The sequence below is a fragment of the Halichoerus grypus genome, chromosome 8 (assembly GCF_964656455.1).
Source record: "Halichoerus grypus chromosome 8, mHalGry1.hap1.1, whole genome shotgun sequence".
In the NCBI taxonomy this organism is placed as follows: Eukaryota; Metazoa; Chordata; class Mammalia; order Carnivora; family Phocidae; genus Halichoerus; species Halichoerus grypus.
The window spans coordinates 89,974,129-89,996,980 of NC_135719.1; the positions used below are offsets into that span (position 1 = coordinate 89,974,129).

General features: G+C 38.6%; 1 protein-coding gene across 6 annotated transcripts in view; it reads left to right on the forward strand.

Moving 5' to 3' along the window:
- Positions 1–22,852, forward strand: part of NPAS3 (neuronal PAS domain protein 3) — an 839,760-nt gene that overhangs the window by 250,604 nt on the left and 566,304 nt on the right. For 3 of the 6 annotated variants that reach the window (XM_078053550.1, XM_078053554.1, XM_078053555.1), the window contains 2 exons: positions 13,530–13,774; positions 13,886–13,936. In XM_078053550.1, coding sequence (XP_077909676.1) covers positions 13,530–13,774; positions 13,886–13,936 — 296 coding nt within the window. The remainder of the gene's footprint in view (positions 1–13,529; positions 13,775–13,885; positions 13,937–22,852) is intronic. The other 3 variants (XM_078053551.1, XM_078053553.1, XM_078053552.1) reach the window with 1 other exon arrangement.

Sequence of the window (22,852 nt, forward strand, 5' to 3'; positions counted from 1 at the left end):
AGTGAGATAAGTGGGTCTTCTTAGTTTCGTATACACATACCATGATAGAACCTTTGGTTTTTCCATGAGCAGCCTGCAAACTCAACGAAGAAAATGTGCCTAATTACTTTATTCTTATTTTACGTATTTTAAACCTTTCCTACATCGATATGTTACCTATCTTTATCATTCTGTTATGTGACTAGATTTGGCTTAGAATAACTGACTTATAGTTCCTCAAAGTCAGATTTTTAAGAGGACTGAATGTTTATCAAGTTGTCTCAAAAGAATGTAGGATCCATGGAGGACTTGGTTTCTGACTGAGTAATGGAAGCCTGGAAATAGGCATTTCCTATGTTGTCCCACTTCATGAAGCCCCTTTGTGACGTATCACAACTCCTCAAATTATAGGTAATCCCTGGCACATAATAACATCTTGACTCCTGCATGTATGTACTCCAATACCACGGAGCCACCTACCACCACGGGCCAAAACCCATTAGAAGTATGAGGAACAGCAGTCAATGGAAAAACAATGAATAACCCTGGTTATAATAGTTTGGTCAGTGTTACAGAGCTTAGAGATCTCAAAATACCCATCGGGGCAGCTTCTTATTCTAGACTTGAGTTAGGATCTGAGAATGTGCTTCAGGAAGGCTATTCCGTGCAATTTTTTGTGTATTTGTTTTTTCCTGGGTAAGAATAAAAGGTTGTGGGGCGCCTGGGTGGTTCAGATGGTTGGGCGGCTGCCTTTGGCTCAGGTCATGATCTCCAGGTCCTAGGATCGAGCCCCGCATCAGGCTCCCGGCTGGCTCAGTGGGAAGCCTGCTTCTCCCTTTCCCTCTGCCTCTCCCCCTGCTTGTGTGCTCTCTGTTTCTCTCTCTCTCAAATGAATAAAACCTTAAAAAAAAAAAAAATTAAAGGTTGCCATCACCGAAAAAGCCAGTCACTACATGGTAGCTCACTGCATCTCCAGCCAAGCAGTTGGCATAGTGTATACTGAGTGAAGCACTCCTTTTGGGGTGAGGGGAGCCTGGGCTGCGTGGCTAATGGGTTCAGTCTTTTGGTTGGAGACAAGTGAGGGATAACTGAGGAAGGAATGAGGACCTCGCCCAGCTTTGCCGGTTGCAGCCAAGCATTTTCTTTTGGAGGGATGACGAAGCTGAGCATTTTCTCCAAATATTTAGGCCCTTCTGTTGCAAGAAGTGATGACAGGCTGGATTCGATAGCATTATGAGGTAAAACTTTATCAAATGAAAAATGCCTTTGAGCATCAGGGCACTTCTGCGGCTCAACTTAGACTCCATAAAATAAGTTATTTTTTAAAAGTAATTTTTATATAAAAATACATGCTTATTAAAGACACTTCAAAAATTAGAGTTCTCTCCATCTCCTCCACAAGGAATTTCTACCATGTAGAAGTAACCAACCTTAATATATGGGTTTATGGGAATTAATCTAGATTTGGATATATTTTATCTATATTTCCAGCTGTATAGACACACACAACTACTGTTGTTTGAGCCCACTATACTTGCTGCTGTATGAACTGCCTTTTATTGCTTAATATATTGTAAAGAAAAATTTTCCAAGCCATTGAAGATTTTTTTTCAACATCCATGGTCGAGATCTTGAATATTCCATAATAGGTTTCTGAAGTTTATCAAAGAGGCAGTGAATATTATTTTAGCAATATAGTCACATCCTCAGCTTTGGTTAAAAAAAAAAAAACCAAAAAAACCGAAAAAACAAATTTCTAATCCTTTGGATATGTATTTGCCAAAGTGTTCTCTAGAAATTGTGACAATTTACATCCCTGGCAACCATATGCTGTGCTTTGGGGAATCTTGATGAAAGATTAAATAAAAATGTGTCTTAAACAGATAGGTAGGGGATAGGGTATATAGTCTCTTTTAAGACCTGTTTTCTCCGTTGTAGTGTTTAAAGAAAGGGTGACCGTTTTACTTAATTATCTCTCTTTCACAAAGGGATGCAGGCAGTTGTAGTATGTGTGTTCATTGATGTCAAGTAAAAGCATGTGCTGTTTGCAGTGTTCACATGACCATAACTTTCATTTTTCATACTTAAAGATCTTCAAACTTGTCAAAGCATGCTTTCTCCTTTCCAAGTTTCTCCTATCAAGCTTGCAAGTTTTCAAAAGCTTTCTTCCACTTAGTTGTGCTTTCAAAAGTGTTTGAAATCACACTTAAAGAAAATTAAAGGAAAAAGTGAATTTTCCCTCTAGAAAAGGTCATTTGAATTTGAATTCCAAAGCAGTTTAGTTTGGGACTTACAGCAATTAACAGCAAATCTATCTACTTCAAATTGCGATGTTTGTTAAGTCTGAAAAACAGGGTTTTGTTGGACATTTCATTAAGAAATTAATGTTTTCATAACACTTACGGGATTTATATAGGTGATTATAAATTAAGGCAAACTTGGTCAGTGACTTAATTGTCCTGTGGATACGTTCGGGGAAGGGGCTATCCTGAGGATTTTATTCCTGTAGAGGTAATGCACTGCGGGGCTGAGAGGGCCTTACGTGAGTCATCTTGCCAAGGTTCAAATTCCCACTTGCAACCCTCACTGACTCTGGCCAAGTGACTTTCCCTCTCTGTGCTTTGATCTTCTTATTTGTGAGGTGGAGGCAGTAATAGTTCTGGGGTGACCAGCTGTCCTGGTTTGCCCAGGGTTGTCCTGCTTTAGCACCAGAAGTCCAAGATCTGGGGGAAGCCGTCCCTGCGACAAGAAATCTCCTGGTTTTAGGTACATCTGGGTGGCTCAGTCAGTGAAATGTCCAACTCTTGTGATTTCAGCTCAGGTCATGATATCAGGGTCCTGGGATGGAGCCCCACATGGCATCAGGCTCTGTGCTCAGTGGGGAGTCTGCTTCTCTCCTCCCTCCCCCTCCTCCCCACCTTGCACTTGAACTCTAAAATAAATAAATCTTTAAAAAAAATCTAGTTTTGGGGTGAAGGATGTGGCAAGTTTGAGGGGAAGTACAAAACCCATGCAGGGGCCCCCGAAAGAGGGGCTGAAAGCAAAACACTATTTTTTAGCATCCACTGTGTCCAGAGATGGTCTTCCATAGTTGCTATTACCCATTTTCCCTTTATGGCTGATATTGGCAACCATGAATTAAATGAGATGATACTTAAAACCTTTAGATTGTGGCCAAAATAGAGTAAGCATTCAAACATGTCCACTTTTAATATTACGTTAAGGTTCATGCTATTCTTTGTTGGTACTGGATAATCTTAAAAAGACAGAAACATCACGTGTACTTTCCTGCTATTGATACTCTGGAAATCAGTGCTGCAGCTCCTTGGAGTGGTAGCAATTCCAGCAATTGGTCTTTGCATGGTCAGTAAAATGTCCTGCTGTCCCTGGGTGCCTACCGTTCCCTCTCATTTTGCCTTTCAGCAGAGACGCTCTGACCCTTTCAAATATTTAGCAGTAGACTTTCCTCTCAATGTGTGCTCACGACTCCTGTTACTGTTAATGGAAGTTACACATGTGTGCTCACCAGGATGAGAAAGCCTTTATCCCATGTCGGGCAAAGACCCGTGATCCTGAATCTCTTTCTAAACTTCAGACCTGAAGAGAACAGTGCAGGGAATTGCTGCTTTCTCACTATATTAGCTTCTTCAATTTCCTTTTAATTGGAGCCTGCAATCCAGAATCTTATAACTTCAGGAGGATGAACAATACAAATTAAGATCTGGATGCTTTCCAGGAAGGGCTCAGCTCAAAGAACACTTTTTTTTTTTCTTTTAACACAGTTGTGGCTATTCACAAATCGCATGCAGTTGCCTAATGAGTCCATATTTGCTTCTGAGGTTTCGCATTTGCAAACTACACTGCTGAGAAAGTAAGTGAAGTGTTCACCCACCTCTGGTGTGAGCTGACTGATTTAATGTACAGGACAGATAAATACTAGAATAGTCAAAATTCTAAACTGGTAGCATGGAGCCTTCAAATACAATATCTTACCCTTGTTCAGGACATTCATTTCTCCCTAAGAATTCTTTTTAATGTATAAGACTTCAATTTATGTTTAAGAACTAGTAAACTATAGCAGTTTGACAGCCATTCACACTTAATTCTGTGCATTAAACCAACAGCATTCTTTTCCACAAACATCCATTGTTAGGACAATGCTCTCAGACAGAATTTATGAGAAATGGAATTATGTTACCAAGGAGATAGCATTTACTATAATGAAGAGTAGATCCTAGAAAATGGCCCCTTTTACAGCAGCTCAGAGCAGAGCCACAAAAGCAATTGATTGGTCTTGGCATTTAGTCTTCTATCAGCTGTGTCATCCATAGCTTCAGGAGTGAGAGCACTAATCTAAAGTGACATTTCTGTTCTGGCGGGCTTTTCTGCCCTGATGAAAGCAATTACTTCATTCCTAAATGATAATTTGCAGGAGTTTCAACCACTTTAATTGATAATTTTTTTTTGTTCTGAGTTCAATTGTGAAGTGATTAGCTGATTTGGTAAATAGAAATTTAAGGTGTGAAATATACAAGTTGCTCCAAGGTAAAGTGCTCTTTATTGGGTGGAGAGAAATTACTTGATAAAGCCACAGTTTTTCCATTATTATGGAACTGCCAGTTGTACAGCTTAAAGTTCTGGGGGAAAATGAAGAACAAAACACTTTGATTCATGAGGTTTTTGGCAGACACCAAAGCATACAATGAATAGTTTGGTCTTGCTGTGGTTCATTCAAGGATTATTTGAATCAAGGTGAACATTGGTTGAAAAGGATTGTGCAGACCTCTCAGCTTTCTTTATTACTATTCTAATGACTCATTCTGGAATTAAATCCTCTTATTTAAAGTGTTAAGAATAAAAACGCTCATTGGCTAAAACCAATTAATTTAATTATTAAGTTCAAACATACACAAGGCATTTTCTGAAGATGAGGGAAGGCACTCAGTTGAATGGCTCTAATTACTCTTTTGATCTATTTTACTACAAGTCAAAAATGGGTCATGATTATTCAATCAGAATATATCTTAGTTAAAAATTTTAAGGATGCATCTTAATTTTGATACTTTATCAAATGTTAGCAGTTGCGGATGTTTTTGACACTTTTTTTAAAGCCATCAATTTCATGATATTTTCTCCCGTGGGGAAAAATAATGGTCATTTCACATGTTAAATGAGAAAAATAAAGCAAGAATGAAGGTCAAACTGATTTAGCACATCAAACAGTCTTTGTCAGCCAAGCTTAATATATCCTGAGTTTGTGGAACAAATGAAATTTTGCTGCTATGTTACACTTTGCTTCCAAACAACCATTACAACTGGTTTTATATATTGTGTGAGCATCAGACCATCAAACAGTGCATCTTTACTGACGTGTTGCTGCAGTGATGATCTACAGCAGCAATCTGCCATTTATATAAGGGCAAAATGTGCATCTATATTTAGTTGTGAAATTGGCCTATTATACTCTTGATGTTTACAGAGGCTAACATAAATTAATGATGACAGCTATGAGCAGTGCATTAGTTAAGCAGCAGAGTTCTTACCTTGAACTTGAAGGTTCCAGTTTTAACTTCCAGCATATACCAAGCTCTTTCCTTCACACATTAAAGGAAGGTTTCTGAAATTATTACCTTTTCTTGGAGAGCATTAAGAGAGTCCAATTTGTGAGCTATGTAGTGTATAATCCTACCAGATAATAGCTGTTTATGCATTTCTCAATTATATTGCCTTGTGAGAAAGCCGATATTTACAATCATGAGGAAAAATACTCTTGAAAGATTTTTTTTCTTTGCAGTAGGTTGATTTGATTGACTTTGAACTCTATGTGATGCCAATGTGTATTGGGCCGTTTTATTGAAAGTAATGAAAGAAGGGCAAGCAGTGCTTATAGGATCTTTACTTTTTCCCTGGGAATCCTCCTCATTCTGCTCATGTCAGGGCAGGAGTTAGGTACTGGAGTAACTATAGATTTCACCGTTAACTATGACCAGAGATCTGACAAGTATGCAGGTGTTCAAAGGTTCATGAGTTAAAATGCTGAAACCTTTGATGAATTTTTGATGGCTGCATTTTTAATACAGGTCGACCTTCTTCCTTTGAGGCTGCATGCCAGATTAATTGATAAATAGTAGAAGTCTGTAGTGCTGGGTTCTCCTAAGCAAAACAAGTAGGAAAATCCATAAAAACCTGCCTTTCTGCTTCCTTAGAAGTACTTTAAAAGGCAAAATTTAAAGTGGTTCTGACTCTACCTTTTCTTTCCCCTATAGTTAGAGGACCAAAATCTGCCGTGGTCTTTAATAGAGATGGGTTATTGTATTCTAAAAGTTTACGTGAAGGTGTTAAAACTGAGGCTGAGAGAGAGGATTTTCATGTAGACATAGTGTGAATCTATTGATAATGTCCTTATCAGGAGCAGGCCCACAAATACAATTATAAATTATATGAAAAGAACTGATACAAATTTGGCTATGAAGAAGTCATCGGAGAGGAAGAAATGTTTAAATTGACCTCCTTTTGTTGTTCCTCTGTGACAATTATTTTGTTCCTTGTTAGCCTCTGTAGATCTCCAGCTATATTATTTCCATCATCATCATAACTATTTCTGTGAAGTAGGAAATCAAAGTAATCAATTTTGCAAAGCCAAATTTGATAAGCCACAAAGGATAACTTACCTCTTTTAATTTAATGAGTCATCAAGTGCAAAGTTATCTGTTTCTTGCCACCATGAACAAGTGGCCCAATAAATAATTGACATCTTTATCCAGGTCCACGGCAGCTTCAGAGAGATGGCAAATACTGAGTCAATTTCATAATACTGGCTTTGTGATAGTGGCAGTGCCTGTTCTTTAACTTTTTACTCCCCCCCCCCCCCGTTATCTTTTGCTTGTCTCTGTCTCAAGTAGAAGTTCATTATTTGGCCTCCCCCCCCCCCCCCCGCCCCCGCACCAAGCTAACGCAACAAATGCTGCTAGCACTTCCCCATTTCCCCACTTAGCAGGCAGTACGGGTGAGCTCTCCATGGTCCTGGATTTGGGGTTTTTGTCTGACATCAAGGAGAATTTCTATTTTTGGGAGGTTTTGAAAGATCACCTTACTGCCAGGAGTACTCATAAGATCATTTGGACCAGTAATTATCATTGCAATTTTGAAGTTTTTTATAGAAGTTTTCACAATTCTCTTGAACAATTCATTCCTTTAGCAAGTGTTTGGATATTCTTTTTTTTATATATAAACACAATTGCCTGCCTTGCAATTGAATGAGATTTTTTTCTACTTTAGTGAACTAAAAAAATGGTCACTTATTACTCCAGTAAGAAAATCATTGATTTATGAACCTTTAATCATTCATTAATGGAATAGGTTTTATTTGGAAACTCATTAAATATAGCTGTGGTATACAACAGACTTTAGGCATAAGGAAGACTATACTGAAAAATGAGTATCTTTGTAATAAAGGAGTTTTATTTTGCTTTAAGTATGCAATGTGATCTGTCAGAACCAGTGACTAGAAATCATACTGGTGAAAGAGTGTGTACATTTTAAATGAGTATTGTGGACCTCAAGCCATAGAACAATCAGTGTGAAGCAAGTTTAGGTTTTCATTTCATATATAGTATTATTATGTGTCAGGCGCCATTTAAATATTTTATAAAAATTAACTCATTTAATTTCAACAAGAACCTTTTGAAGCAGATAGTATTATCATCCCATTTCACAGATGAAAGAAACTGAGGCAGAAAATTAAATAAATTGCTCAAGTCTACATAATCAGTTGAGTACTAGAACCAGAATTTAAATACAGGCATTGTGTCTCCACAATCCAAGCATTTAAACTCTACCCTCTGCTAATGTGGAAGACATGCTGAGAGAGGCATCAAACAGAACTTAAGTGATAATCATGATTTGAGAGAATACGAAAGGACTTTAATAAATAGGCAATTTGAGGGTTGTCACCAAGTAAAAGTTAGGTATTTGATTTTATTCCCCTGGTTTGATTTCTACTGTCACTACATGGGAAATTAAGTTTGCCAAAGTGAAGGTCATAAGTGGCAACAGAGAAGGGAGTTTGCGACGATGAATGAAGAAAGCAAAGAGGTGTTTAAAATTATAGACGCTCTACCTAGACTCGGGGAAAAAAAAAAAAGATGGTATAAAAGAAGCCTGGTCAAATAAAATGACAAAGAATTATGGAGAAAGAGGGGATACGGCCCTAGGATTCAAACAGTTGGGCTTTTTTCCCCCAAAATAAGTTTTTTTTTTTAAAAGATTTTATTTATTTATTTGACAGAGAGAGACACAATGAGAGAGGGAGCACAAGCAGGGGGAGTGGGAGAGGGAGAAGCAGGCTTCCCGCGGAGCAGGGTGCCCGATGTGGGGCTCGATCCCAGGACCCTGGGATCATGACCTGAGCTGAAGGCAGATGCATAACGACTGAGCCACCCAGGCGCCCCCCCAAAATAAGTTTTATGATTATTACAATAATAGTTATTACTTAGATACTGTTTTCCATATGACAGGCATTTTCACTTTACATGTATTCAATTACTCTCAAGAATATTATGAAGTAGGAACTATAATCATGTCCATTTTCCAGATGAGGAAATCAAGGCCTAAAGAGGTTGGGAGACCTAGAGAAGGTTGCCAAGATAGTAACTGTATGACAGTATGAATACCCACAATCTGGCTGCAGAACCCACACTACTAACCCCTGTGGCTTCCAAGAAAGTTTAAGGATGGGTTGACTATATTTCCAACATTCCTAAGTCTTTTCAACTTCTTAAAAATTTTCTTTGTTGTAAAACTCTGAAGTGGACTCTACCACATTTAGAGTTTACAAACTATCTTAATTTTTAAAATCTAGAATTGTTTTTGAAGTTCACTGTTTCATATTTACCATATACTACCATGGAAATTATCATATGAGCCATTGCAGTGGTCCCAAGAGATTGGTTTGCCATCCTCACATTGTAGGATGATAAAATTGAGGCTGAAATTTGTTATGCCTGTGTTGTGCCTATGAATGACCAAGTGGGTCTTGTAATTCCTTCATCAGGACTCTTTCCACAAAACACATAACCTGCCAAGAAACTTAAAATATATGAGAGGATTAAAAGAATTACATTCAGGGACGCCTGGGTGGCTCAGTTGGTTAAGCATCTGCCTTTGGCACAGGTCATGATCCCAGGGTCCTGGGATTGAGCTCTGCATCGGGCTCCCTGCTCAGCAGGGAGCCTGCTTCTCTGCCTGTCGCTACCCCTGCTTGTGTTCTCTCTCTTTCTGACAAATAAATGAATAAAAATCTTAAAAAAAAAAAAAAGTTGAAATCATTTCAATTAAAAAAACAAAAGAATTACTTTCGATAAGCACTGTCCCCTAAATCTTCATTACTAGTATTTTTTTGATTGCTTATTATCTATGCTTAAAAGTATAACTTCAGGAACATGTAAAAATTCATTGCCAAGTGTTAAGCAGAAATATACATTAATGTTATTTCAACCAGGGATGGTTGTTAAGGAGAGTTAATTATGGCAACATCAATGACAGAAAGAGTGGGGGAAACAACTTTAAGTTTTATGAAAGGAAATTCTTAATATTAGATCATTACCCTTTTGGTTGTGAAGCAGCCCTTTGGAGATTCTGAAAATCATTTACTATCTTCCCCAAAATACACAATTTTGCATATGACTTCTAGATTTATTTATAAATAAATAAAAAATTCGTGTGTGTTTGTGTCTTTTGAAATTGTTGATTTTGTTGTTTTGTTGTTGGTGGTAATAATTGGTGAGGATGATAATATTGTCATCAGGGAGATTTAAAATTTTGATTTGCTGAGGATTAAGGAAGAGTCTCTTTTTTCCAGTTATCCAAAGACCAGGTGGAAGAACATCAGAGCAGTGGGAAGTTTGGACCCAGGGAGTAACTTATTGTTGATCTGAGGTTTAATCATTTTTTATGTGGCAGAGATCAGCACCACAACATTTTTAAAAAATATGTTTATTTGAGAGAAAGAGTGTGTGTGCGCAAATGAAGGAAAGCGCCGAGGGGGAGAGAGAATCTTAAGGCTCCCTGCTGGGCAGGAGGGGACCCAGGGTTCCATCTCAAAAGCCTGATGAGATCATGACCTGAGCCAAAACCAAGAGTCAGACACTTAACCAACTGAGCCACCCAGGCGCCCCAGCACTTTACATTTTATTCATGTGCAACCATTCCATTCTAGAAGTACAGTGGTAATTTTTGGTTTAGGACAGAATGTCCAAATACACAGTTTATTTTAAGTTTTAATGTAGTCCTCAATTCAGTTTGAGAATTACTTACAACTGGGCTCTATTTCACAAAAGCAGGTATAAGATTAATCCACAATCTGTGTCATTGTTTTAAGTCTTTAGCTTAATCTCTTCCGTCAGCATCTGTATAACCTTTATAATCCTTTGACTGTATTTTATTGCTGTTGCCCTAAAACAAGTTACTACTTATTATAGACACAGTGCTGTTACTCTGAAAGTCTTCTCAACTGTGGTGTCTGTATAATGCTGTGATACGGGAGTCAGGGTGGTATGGAGAAAAACAACAAGAAGGTGGGTCGGGAACACATGAAGTAAGTTCTGCCCAGTGGTATTTTATTTTTTAATTTTTTAAGGATTTTATTTGAGAGAGAGAGCGCAAGCACGAGAATGGGGTGAGGGGCAGACAGAGAAGCGGGCTCCCCGTTGAACAGGGAGCCCGACGTGGGGCTCGATCCCAGGACTGAGATCATGACCAGAGCCGAAGGCAGAGGCTTAACCCACTGAGCCACCCGGGCGCCCCATGCCCAGTGGTATTTTAGATAAGTCAAATGTCAGAGTTAGGTTAGGCAAGAGTGTTGTTAGGCAAGGCACAGAGAGGCATTAGTGTCCATGTATTTGCCTTTCTGGAGTGGAAATAGGAAGCCATTTCTCCTCTACCTAGCCTTTGGAGCCCATTGAATTGCTCTGTGTGATCTTGGGTTTTGCTTACCTCCTTCCCCATAGAATTAGTTTTTTTTTTTCCTTAAATTATTGATAAGCCTATGCATTAATATCAATTTCAGAATAGTGGCCTAATCTTCTACTTGCTTCAGTTGAACAGAGAAATTCCTAGTATGAATATTGGTAATGTTAATTAGATAACAAATGAACCCATTTGAGATTCTTTGAGCAACATGTATAAAGGGGAAGTTACATATAACATCCATGTAAAACTACCTTCAAAATTGTCCTCCCAAATTCTTACCTGATTGTAAAATGCATCCCTGCTCATTTATTGACCAAGTGACATGTTTTATTAGGCTTGCATTATTTTTTAAAACTTTAATTAGTTAACATAAAATTAAAACATAAAATTGGAAATGCCATATAAAAATTCAGATTTTGTTCTCTAGAAAGAGCAACACTGAAAATCTGGCCACAGCACGTGTGCCTTCCTCTAGAACAGCCCTCTGCTGAAACTGTGCATGCTGTCCCTTTGCCTGAGTTGTTATCCCCCAGGTCCCCTCCGTGGCCATCAGGCCTCTTCACTCATTGACATTCCCTGCCTTAACCCGGGGAGCCCTTGAGTGTATAACCTCTGCTCTAGAGCTCCATCATACTCACTTACTGAACAGCAGCAGCAACAAAAACTGTAAGTTTAGCCTACCTTCTGGAGTACTATTTGATTACAAGAACACAAAGAGAGCAAAGCACTGAACTTGAACCACTGCCCTCGACAAGTGGTAGAGAAAACATGTCAAAGGACATAGTTCTTTCGGCACAGCTGACCTAAATGGTGTTAGATAGATTGCCTTTACTATATAAAGGGAGGGATACGAATGGTTCTTTTATCCTAAGATGTTAACCTAGAGCCTGGTTATACTTAAACTTTGTCAGATTTTAAGGCATTTCTCACGTTATTTACATAATTTTCAACAAGCCAGAATTGACTGTTTATAAAACTGCATGAAGGTCAGCCATGATTTGGGGAAATAAGTGGCATTAACATGCCTTTTCCTTGTAAATTAGCGATGTTTCTGCCTGAGGTTAACACTCGAGACATCAAGCGACAAAGGTTTGTCGTCTGAGACTGCCATGATGCTGAAAATGATAACATTAACTTGTTCTAGTTCTGAGAAATAGGTTACTTAGCTAATGTAGAATATTTTCCTAATAGAGTGAAACCGGTTGGGATATTGGCTTAGCAAGTATTTGACCAGAGTGTGATGGCATTACTTAAATTATGTAGATACTCAATAAGATATTCTAAGTATCTGCAGTGAATACAATGTTTCTGCCATGAAAAACATCATGTATGCTATAATGTCATATGAAGTATTATTGTCCATATTCTACTAATAGAGATTGGAGCTACATTGCTGAACTCATTTTGATCTATTACTCAGGTCTTGCTTCCTTGCTTGTTTCTCTCTTTCTTGTTATTTTATAATGGGAAGCCAGAAAGCTAGATTCACAGATTTTTAAAATGCCTTCAGAATTCCATAAAATAGATACTTATAAATGATTTAATAGCACCTTGATACTGTAAATATTGCCCAATTACTTATCATCAGGGTCTGATTTGGGTTTTATTTCTTGTCAGACATAAAACAGAGCAATTCAGAATAGATGGAATTCTGTCAGATGCTCAAACACAACTTCAGTTGTGCTAGATTCTGCCCTCAGCAATGTGAGCAAACTTCAAACAGAAATGCACATGAATAGTTAAAGGAAAATGCTGGATCCCACCTATTGAATCTTCTGTGAAGTAATATGTCTATAATGTTGATAAGTTTTAATAACCCATACAAGGCTTTATCTTCTAACATTAAATTTATATTAAAGTTTGACTTTTCTGGGCAATGTGTTTTATTCTCCAGTATCTTAGAGAACCTATCCATCTACTAATGTATATTCATTAATAAAGAATTAAAGTTTTATCAACCAATTACCAGCACATTTATAAAGTTACATTGAAATCTTCATTTTCAATGGGATGTTTTCTTTATCTGACTTAAGGTCGTGCTCCTTATTGAGGGTTGGAAGACATAAACACAGTTCACAGAATCAACAAATAAAATGTTGATGTTTATTTACCCTTTGTTCCCCAAGATGATAACTGAAATACATTTTTAAAAATGGGTGCTTTTGATGGCTTAAGATCCTGTAGTGATAACAACGAAATGAACAAAATCATTAGCCTAAGAATAGATACATGAATACTAGCCTCATCTTCTCAATTGCTTCTAGTGATAACATCAAGCTTCACCTGTAAATCTTAGGTCTTAGCAACAAAGAATATATCTCAATGCATGGCCAAATAGAGGAAAAAACCTAATAAGCAAACTATTTTTTTTCACTGCACATAAGTTTATGGCATGTAAATCCAGGGGTAGAATATGTGGTTTTAGTGGACATTGTCTAGAATTCATTTTACTGTGGTCCTAAATTTGGAAGAAGATTTTGGTAGATTTTTGCAGGGGAGAAAAGGAAATAAAAAGAAAACAATTTCTATCTGATGTAGAAGCACAAGTTCTAAAGAACACTTTTTCAATCCTTTGATTGCAGTTTACAAGCACTGAGAAAGGAGAAATCCCGAGATGCTGCTCGCTCCCGCCGGGGAAAAGAAAATTTTGAGTTCTATGAATTGGCCAAGTTGTTGCCTCTTCCTGCAGCCATCACTAGCCAGCTTGACAAGGCATCCATCATTCGACTTACAATTAGCTATCTGAAAATGAGGGACTTTGCTAACCAAGGGGACCCTCCGTGGAACTTGCGAATGGAAGGCCCTCCACCTAACACATCAGTAAAAGGTAAGTTTTAAGCCCCTGTTTCTTCTGGAATATGGTGGTCTGTAGGTGTCTCTGAGATGAAATGTTTACCATCATCCTTTCTTCTTTTCCTGCATATCAAATCCTTTAAAGGGATACAAATGTGGAAATCTGAACTCTGCATGAGAAAGACACCATGTGAAGGTGAAATAAACCTCTTCTATTTATTTTTTATTTTCCAAAAGTCTGTCAGCCTAAATATTCTATAGCTTTACATAAGGTTTCAGAAAAATGAGAATGAGATGACTTACATTAAAGTGCTTCTTGGGTTTAATTTGTGTTATGCTAATACATGCAAATTATTGTTGATGGGTGGAGTATAAGGATATTTTTTAAAGGATGGAACTAATATTTTCTGTCTTTAGTAACCAAAGAGAGGAAGGGAGCAGAGTCCAACTATAGTAGGCATTTTGAGTAATGATTTTACTGACTGATAAACAATTCACTTATTAATTTTTCAAGTCTCTATACCTATTGCCTAAAAACTGTTTAAATATAAACATATATTTGTCCTCCAAATCCTTGGTGCATTCTTAAAACATTAATTAAAGGTTTTTAGGTCTTCTTCACTCTGATACATAAGAGAGGTATTTTCTTCTGTTTAGTGAAACTTCTAGTAATTTATAGCATGTTTAGCATATAAATATGCATGCATATGTTTATTGATGTATATATAACATTGGCCATTGATTTTCTATCTTTAATGGTGTGTTATTCAGGGCATTAGACTTTAAGGGATCTGCTAGTTTCTTGTGCTCTGACCTTGTATCTAGATCCTTGGTGGGCATAAAGCTGGACATTTGGCAAAATTCTAGGCAACTCTGGGGGAAGGAATTAGGTTCTTTAGTGAAGTGATTACACCTTGACAACTACCTTTGAAGTCCCGGTACTCCTGGCTATTGGAGAAATGGATTCTGGTGGGGAGCTGTAACCTCTTAGAGGATTCAAATTAAAATGAGGGATCAAAAGCAGTGACTATTTACAATTGAGGGCTAAGAGGTGTAATCACATATATATGCATGTGTGAATCTATTCATATCTCTACGTGGGTACTTACAAACTGTGTTCCTTAGGCTTATGAGAGAAGGAAAATTAGAATTTAAATTGTAACAGGTTGTTTCCCTCTAGAGCAGGGCAAACATTTTCTGTAATGGACTATCTAGGAACTATTGGAGGCTTTTTTGTAGCATGAAATCAGCCATAGACAATATGTAAACAACAGGGTGCGGTTGTGTTCCCATAAAACCATACTTCACAAAACAGGCGACTGCCACCAGACTTGGCCCACAAGCCATAGTTCACAGATTCTTGCTCTGGAGCAGAAGAATGAGCCTGAGAGGTTGAGAAGAACATACAGCAGAGTTAGTTTTTAAGGGCAGGATGTCGGTATAAGGTAGCAAAGTACGAATAAACCAACGCACACTCATACTGCCCTTTTACAACCCTTCTGCCCTTGAAAATAGAGATGTCAAGTTGGTAATGTACCAATCTATATAGGTTCCAGATGCTAAAGTTGTAGCAGATTTTCCCGAGCTAACGATGTGAATATAATCTTAGTAAGTATGTTGTATCCATAAGAGTTTATTCAGTAGACTGTGATCATATTTATTTCAAATCATACAAAATGATAAGGGTAGGTGTAACAAGTCAGAAGTCACAGAATGTTCAAAATAGATCCTTGGGTCTCACTTTGAGATGCATTGATTGAGGGACTGGACTTGGCTTAACCTGTTTAGCACAGTTACCTTTTATTTCCATTTTTTAATTTAAAGGGGTGGGCAGTTGATAGGCTGTCTTGATAGTGGTGGTTACCAAAGTAGAAAATGGTTCTGTGGTTTGTCCCTTCTTCTGTGAGGTGATAACCCTGCTTTTAGAATCCTGACTTTTTAGAGATGTAAAATTCTGGCTCATGTAGACCCATGCCCTCATTTACAGACAAGGGAAACGATCTAGAAACAGTTTAAAGTGAAGTATTAGATTTAAAACGAGAATCCATTGTCTTGCCTTTCTGTCTAGTGCTCTAGCACACCATATTGTTTCTAGAAATGATATTTGGTTTGCATCCTTTATCGAACATTCCAGGTCAGGATCCTCTCAGCTTTTGACTAGGACTGATAAATCATTTTTACTTTGTGGTAAATCAGTTAAACTCTATATTTATGATAAAGATGGACACAAAAGATAAAATACGATCTCTGCTGTCATGAGCATTTCGGTCTATGGAAGGACATGGTGATGTCAGTGAGAGAAATGGGAGGGTTGAGATGGGTATTCAGGAGGCTGGAAGGAGATAACCGATGTGATTATTTTGAAAATTCCACGCAGATGATGGCAGAGCATCCAATTTGATACACGTGTCCTCCCACTCCTATAAACGGTGATAGTGAAGGTGTAAGCAGAGTGACTCTCTCCCGTTGACCGTGGCTCTCTAAAGTTGCTAGGAATGCAGTGGGCACTTTCTGTAAGCTGGGTCTCCTGTACAATAGATGTATATTTCATTGCTCTCCTCCCATTCTTTAATGCAAACCTGTTACTCATTCTGATCAAACATTCATGAAACAACATCAAAAGAAATTCGTTTTAATTTATTAAGGTCTTCTATGTTGTGCCCTTGAAGAAGTTCATGTGGATAAACAAGGTTATATAAATAGCCTGCAGCATCATGTGAAGTGCAGTTCATAATCCAACAGTAAAACGATAGGCATTATACTTTGTGCTTCTCCAAGCAGTCTCTTGAATAAACCTAAAGGCATTTGGAAATTTATATGAAAAGTACTTACACGTTGTAGGCGATTTTTTTTAATGTGATGAGTTGTTCATATTAATAATTAAATTTCAAAGCTTGAATTTGAATTTGTCCCACACAACTATATAGAAACTTAATCATTTTAATTTCCTGCTTCAGAAAGGTCCTTCACTCTGCCCTGTATTCATCACATCTTTTCTTAAAAGTCTATAAAGGTTGATGAGTTTGTTTTGTGATGCCCATTGTTTATAGATTATTACAAGTTATGCTTGCAGAAAGAACACTCAGGTGACAGTGTGTAATGTGTCCTGAGTCAATTACTTCATGGAAATGATATGTTAAGCAATTGGAAGGTAACAGATAGTTTTTTCCATTATTTTAGAAATATCTGTATTGTTATAATACAGATCAAATCTACAATGAACATTATGCATTATTCAAGAAATGACCAGGCATTCTCAGCAGTGTTTCAGCTAAATAACTGATGATTGTAACCTTTAAAGAAATCTCATTGTGGTGACTGTTGGTAAATCACTTCTCCATTCATAGTAATCTCTATTTAGAGGCTATCTAGAAACCATTATATCTTTTATTAATCTTAAAAGCAATAGCTGCTGATTTGACATTTGCTAAAACTAGATAAATTTTCTGTCTTTTTAATATCACAGACTTCAGTCAATTTTTGGTGTATATCTGCCACAACTCTTTTAATCCAGGAATATTTACCACTGTAAGCATAAGTTTTGTTTCAATTTAAGCATCTCAGCTTTTAAACAACGATTTGTGTATGTGTGTGACAGGCAACAATGCTAAGATATGTAAAATATAAGACATTTTTAGCCTTTTGAAGGAAACTGTTGAAAAATATTGCAAGACAACTGGTGATTAAAATTGACTGAACACATGAGGGAAGAACTTTACTATTTTCATAGAATTTTCCTTCACTCTGTAAGGCTCCTATTGTGAAGGAAGTGGTAGATATTTCTTTTTTTTTTAAATAAGAGCAGTTATTTTTTTTAAGAGATTTTATTTATTTATTTGACAGAATGATAGCACAAGTAGGCAGAGGGAGAGGGAGAAGTAAGGCTCTCTGCTGAGCAGGGAGCCCGACGTGGGGCACAGTCCCAGGACTCTGGGATCATGAACTGAGCCGAAGGCAGATGCTTAACTGACTGAGCCACCCAGGTGCCCCGAAAGTGGTAGATATTTCTGAGAGGAGAGACCTGCAGGTCTTTATTTGAGGAATGCATGATCTGTCTGTAGCCAAAGACCAGATTGTTACTTTAGCAATCATGTTTCAGGGATCTGTTTAAAACAGTCATGTGTAGCAACTGAGTATAGGACATCTTTCAGAGTAACACTGAATTTTACTACTATACTGGTGGTTCCCCAAACTTAGATAGCATTTTATAAAAATGGTTCTGTTACCATAAAAGGTAGAGAATCCAAGACTGTCTACGTGATTTTTCTTCTTGGTCTAAGCAGCTCAGAGGTCTTCCAGTTCCTGTTCGGGCATTTTACTGTGTGCTGACACACATTTACTTCTACCAACCAACATTCATACCTGGGGACAAGTGTCCCACTCCTCATTATTTAAAACAAACAAACAAACAAACAAACAAAAAAAACAAAAAAAACCCCACATGAAATGCAATTTCTTAGAATCGGTGCACAGCATGTACACCAGCCTGTGGTATTCTTTCTTTTTATGCAGGCAAATGGTAGTACCCAGATTGAACCCTTAGGTTCTGAACAAAAGCTTTCCCATAGGGGTAGGAGAGCAGGATAAAAGACAGCTACTTGATTCTTATTTGGTTCCTATTCTTGCCTCCACCACCTTCAGTATACTGGGGGCCCAACTCCCTGCTGTAGTCTCCAGTTTCACTTACCTCCATCTAAAGTCAGGGATGGGAGGCGCCTGGGTGGTTCAGTCGTTAAGTGTCTGCCTTTGGCTCAGGTCATGATCCCAGGGTCCTGGGATCGAGCCCCACGTCAGGCTCCTGGCTCAGCAGAGAGTCTGCTTCTCCCTCACTCTGCCTCTCCCCCTGCTCATGCTCTCTGCTCTCTCTCTCTCTGTATCTCTGTCTCAAATGAATAAAAAAAAAAAAATCTTAAAAAAAAAAGTCAGGGGTGGCACCATGGGGAGCCTGGGTGGCTCAGTTGGTTCAGTGTCTGAATCTTGGTTTCGGCTCAGGTTGTGATCACAGGATCGTGGGATCAAGCCCCTGAATCAGGCTCTGTGCTCAGTATGGAGTCTGCCTCTCCCTCTCCCTCTGCTCCTCCCCCCACTCTTGCTCTCTCCTCTCTCTTCCTCTCTCTCTCAAATACATACATACATACATACATACATAAAATCTTCAAAGTCAGGGGTGGCACCAAGTGGAAACGGGGCCATCCAAAAGCTGAGCTGCCAATGTTCTCTCCTGTTTATTTTGGTAGCAAGTGCCAGGTTTTGCTAGTATATGGAAATATGATGGGATATAATTGCCTTTTCTTAGGTATGCTTCCAGGAAGGCTTTTTAATTACATGTGGTTATCTTTATAGATCTCTCTAGTTAAGTTATGACTTCTGAAGGAAGTTCCTTGAAGAACTGGCCTTTTACTTTATTATATTTATGTCATGACAGGACAAGCCTTGTTTATATCGCCATGCTTCCCTAGGATTGTCATCTCTGAGCCTGGGCATGAAGGGCTTTCTGACAAATGTGGACTTGATGGTGGCAGGGTACTCCTCTGAGACTGTAATTCTGTGCAGTTCTTTATTTTCTCAGGAGAAGCTTCGCTCTCTACAGAGGGGTCCGGTCCACATTCGGCATGAAGGCTGGAAGGGCACTACTAGTTTCCTGTCACGTGCCCCCGTCAGAGAGTTGGACTGGTCACCATTACCTTCAGTGCGCCTGGCACTGTTGCACATCCAGAGCTACCCTCAGCTCCAAACGCTGATTCAGGGGAAGCCAGGTTGGGAGCGTGATGACTGAGAACACGTGCATTCTCTCCTGTGCTCGTCAGCCAGGGCCAGGGCAGCAAGGCATCAGCCCATCTCAGCAGCGCGCCGCAAGGCTTTGGCTCCTCGGGTTGCTCCATATCTTTCTGGGGGTGGGCAGATTGAGGCTGAGCTGAGCTGGGTGGTTTACTTCTTGCCACAGCTCTGTCTGGGCTTGCCTCCTTCCTCAGGGTTCAGCTCAGGTCCCACCTGTCAGGGGACAGCAGAGATTTGGGAGAGGCTCTTTTCATGGTGAAGGCAACGGTGTAAGAGGGATGAACAAAAGACAGAATTCTTCCAGAATTTTTTATGGAGACTTTTGGAAATGTGGACAAGAGTGCACAAGTACTTTTGCATTCTGTGTCGGGATTCATCACTCTGTCCCTCTGTCTGCTGTCGTCATCTTTGTCCCTAGCAATACTGAATACCTCAAACCATCTGTTTGTACCTTTGTACATCCCACCAACTAACCAGAATGCCCCTTCTTTTGGTTTTGCTGGATCCTTGTTCGTCTTTAAAAACCCAGCTCACATGTCACTTTCTTGGGTAAATTTTCTCTCCTTCCCCAGAACATTAATCATTTGTTCCTATAGGTTACTGTTAGAGTCTTTTTTTGCTTTAGTATCAATTCATAATTCATTTCTTATTATACATATCTCTGTCTTTAGACTGTGAGCTACTTGGAACAGTCTGGGACATCTTGTGCATGTCTATATCTCCACGTACAGGGCCCAGGAAAGTAAGTATTTAGCCATGTTTATTATAAATTAAATTACATAGTACCACATTGTATCTTGGGATAGCTATTAGCGAGATGAGATGAGAACTGTGGGTGAGTCTAAGTCATAGGCTAGGATGAAGAAAGAAAAGAGTTAAAAAAAGGGTGGAAGAAAAATAGAATAATAGGAATAGTGTGAAACCAGAGGGAAAATAAACAGTGCATCGAGTAGGAGCTAGGAGGGGTGGTACCTCCTGCCCCACGATGAGCTGCCTTCTGCTGCCAACCTTTTTCTCTCATGTAATGTACAGGCTAAGGAGTTGACAGTTATAAACAATAGTCTTAAGAAACCCATGTCCTGGGGCGCCTGGGTGGCTCAGTCGTTAAGCGTCTGCCTTCGGCTCAGGTCATGATCTCAGGGTCCTGGGATCGAGCCCCGCATCGGGCTCCCTGCTCTGCCGGGAGCCTGCTTCTCCCTCTCCTACTCTCCCAGCTTGTGTTCCCTCTCTCGCTGTGTCTCTCTCTGTCAAATAAATAAATAAAATCTTTAAAAAAAAAAAAAAAAAGAAACCCATGTCCTGGGTGTATAAATTCAAGTTTATTCGACCAATAGCTGAGTATTTTCTCTTAGTTCTCTGAGTCCTCTGCAGGCTGTTGTGGGGGCATATGGAGAAAGTATAAGGCATAGTCCTGGCCTTGGAGATATTTACCATTTATTGAGAAATAAAAGTGGAAGGGAAGGAGGGAGGGAGAAAAGAAGGAAAATGAGAGCTTTTGATAAAATTAAATAAACAATATGACCTAGGTTAGAAAGGCCTCTCTGGTCCTCAGTTTCTCCTATGAATTTTCATTTTGGGAGTGGTTCTGGTCTGAGTGATTACTGACTCTCTAATCCCAAACCCCAATTTTTTAGAAAGGATTTAGCAAATTTTGTCTCAAATTAGCTTCTCCTGAGACCCTTGGGGTTTTTTAAAGGTGTTGATTAGTAATTTCAAAAGCCACGTGCTCTAACTTCTCCTAATTCTGCTGTTCCCCTAACTTTGCAACTATTCTGTGAATCTAAAATTATTCCAAAATAAAAATTCTGCTAATATTTCTGTTTTCCTTCTCTTTTACTTAATTCCCCTTTACAGGAAGGTTTCGCGTCTCCTTGGTGCTTTGGGTTCAAAAATACATGATGTAGTTACTTCTTTAACAGATTTTATCTGCTGATTATCAAGATTTGCATGCACGCAATCATTATAAATAAAAAGAGGAAAATAAGACAGCATACAGTGAAATTTTAAAGTAAATAAGCCAAGTGCCAAATATATGATATAGACAAAATATGAATCTAAAACTTTACATATTTTTGATTTGCTTTTTACTCTTGGCAAAATCTTAGGGGACGTACTTACATTCCATGTCACATTCAACTTATTTTAAGAAGTCTACCAGTTCTTGATAACGTAATATTTTAGTCATGGCACTGCCTTCTACCACATTGTACTCACTTATTTAAGACTCTGAAGTTTATGTGCCCTGTTCTTTAGGGCTGGACTTCTTTAACGTGTTTTTGTTCGTCCTATCACCTGTTGCAAAGCAATATATAGTTTCAGTGCTCTGCAGATAACAATATTTCATGGGTATAGCAAAGAAGGAGTCACCTCTGACTGCTTTATATGATTGAAATTGTACTGTGGCTTTAATTTTCAGAAACAGCTTTCTCGATACTGTGCATAACTCTTGGCTGTGCCTTAATAAACATGTAGTGACCTCCACCTAGAAAACTAATGTGGCTTTGAATACTGATTGACTGCAGCTTTTCACATCCTTTCTGGGTCCATAATATGTCAGCAAATGTCAGCGCCTGGGCGCTGGGCAGAAGAAGGCCGAAAGAATTTGGGGCTTAAAAAGTGTACAGATCATCTGTTTCAGTCCCCCTGCGATTATGTTGAGAAAACTGATAGAGAAAGAACTCTAGTGATATAAACAAAGCCAATAACAGACTTGGAACTAGGATTCAGACCTCTGGAATTTCAATTCAGCACCCTTCCTCCATAATAAAGAGCGTTTCCTTTCTCAGTTCAGCACAGGTCACCGCAAGCCTTTCCCCACTTGTATTGTACATGGACATGTGTGCACATACATGGCTCATGTGTAGAGACCAGCCCTTTTCAGATCAAATGTTACTGTATTCAAATTCACAAAACATTTTGAGGCTATTCAAAGACAAAGGAGTCCTAATTCAATGAAAAAAAATCATTTAAGGCATTAAATGCTAAAATTAGGGGAGACTGCATGAACGGTGTATTGGAGCTCTCTGTCCTAACTTTGCAACTATTGTGTGAATCTAAAATTATTCCAAAATAAAAAGGTTCTTTTTTTTTTTAAAGCACTATAATGTACTCTAATGACAGAAACATAAGAAAAACAGACCTCTACCCAAATGGAAATGTTGTTCTGTCCCAGGTTCCTGCTTTTTCACCTGGTCGCTGTTGAGTGCTCATAGGCTTACCCTTTTCTAGGGCTTCGTTCCTGGTCTTATTCCTTAAGAAATGTGATTAACTGACAACTGCAATGTCAATCGGGATATGGAAGAAAGAACATTGATTAAGCTGTTCACACAGTTTT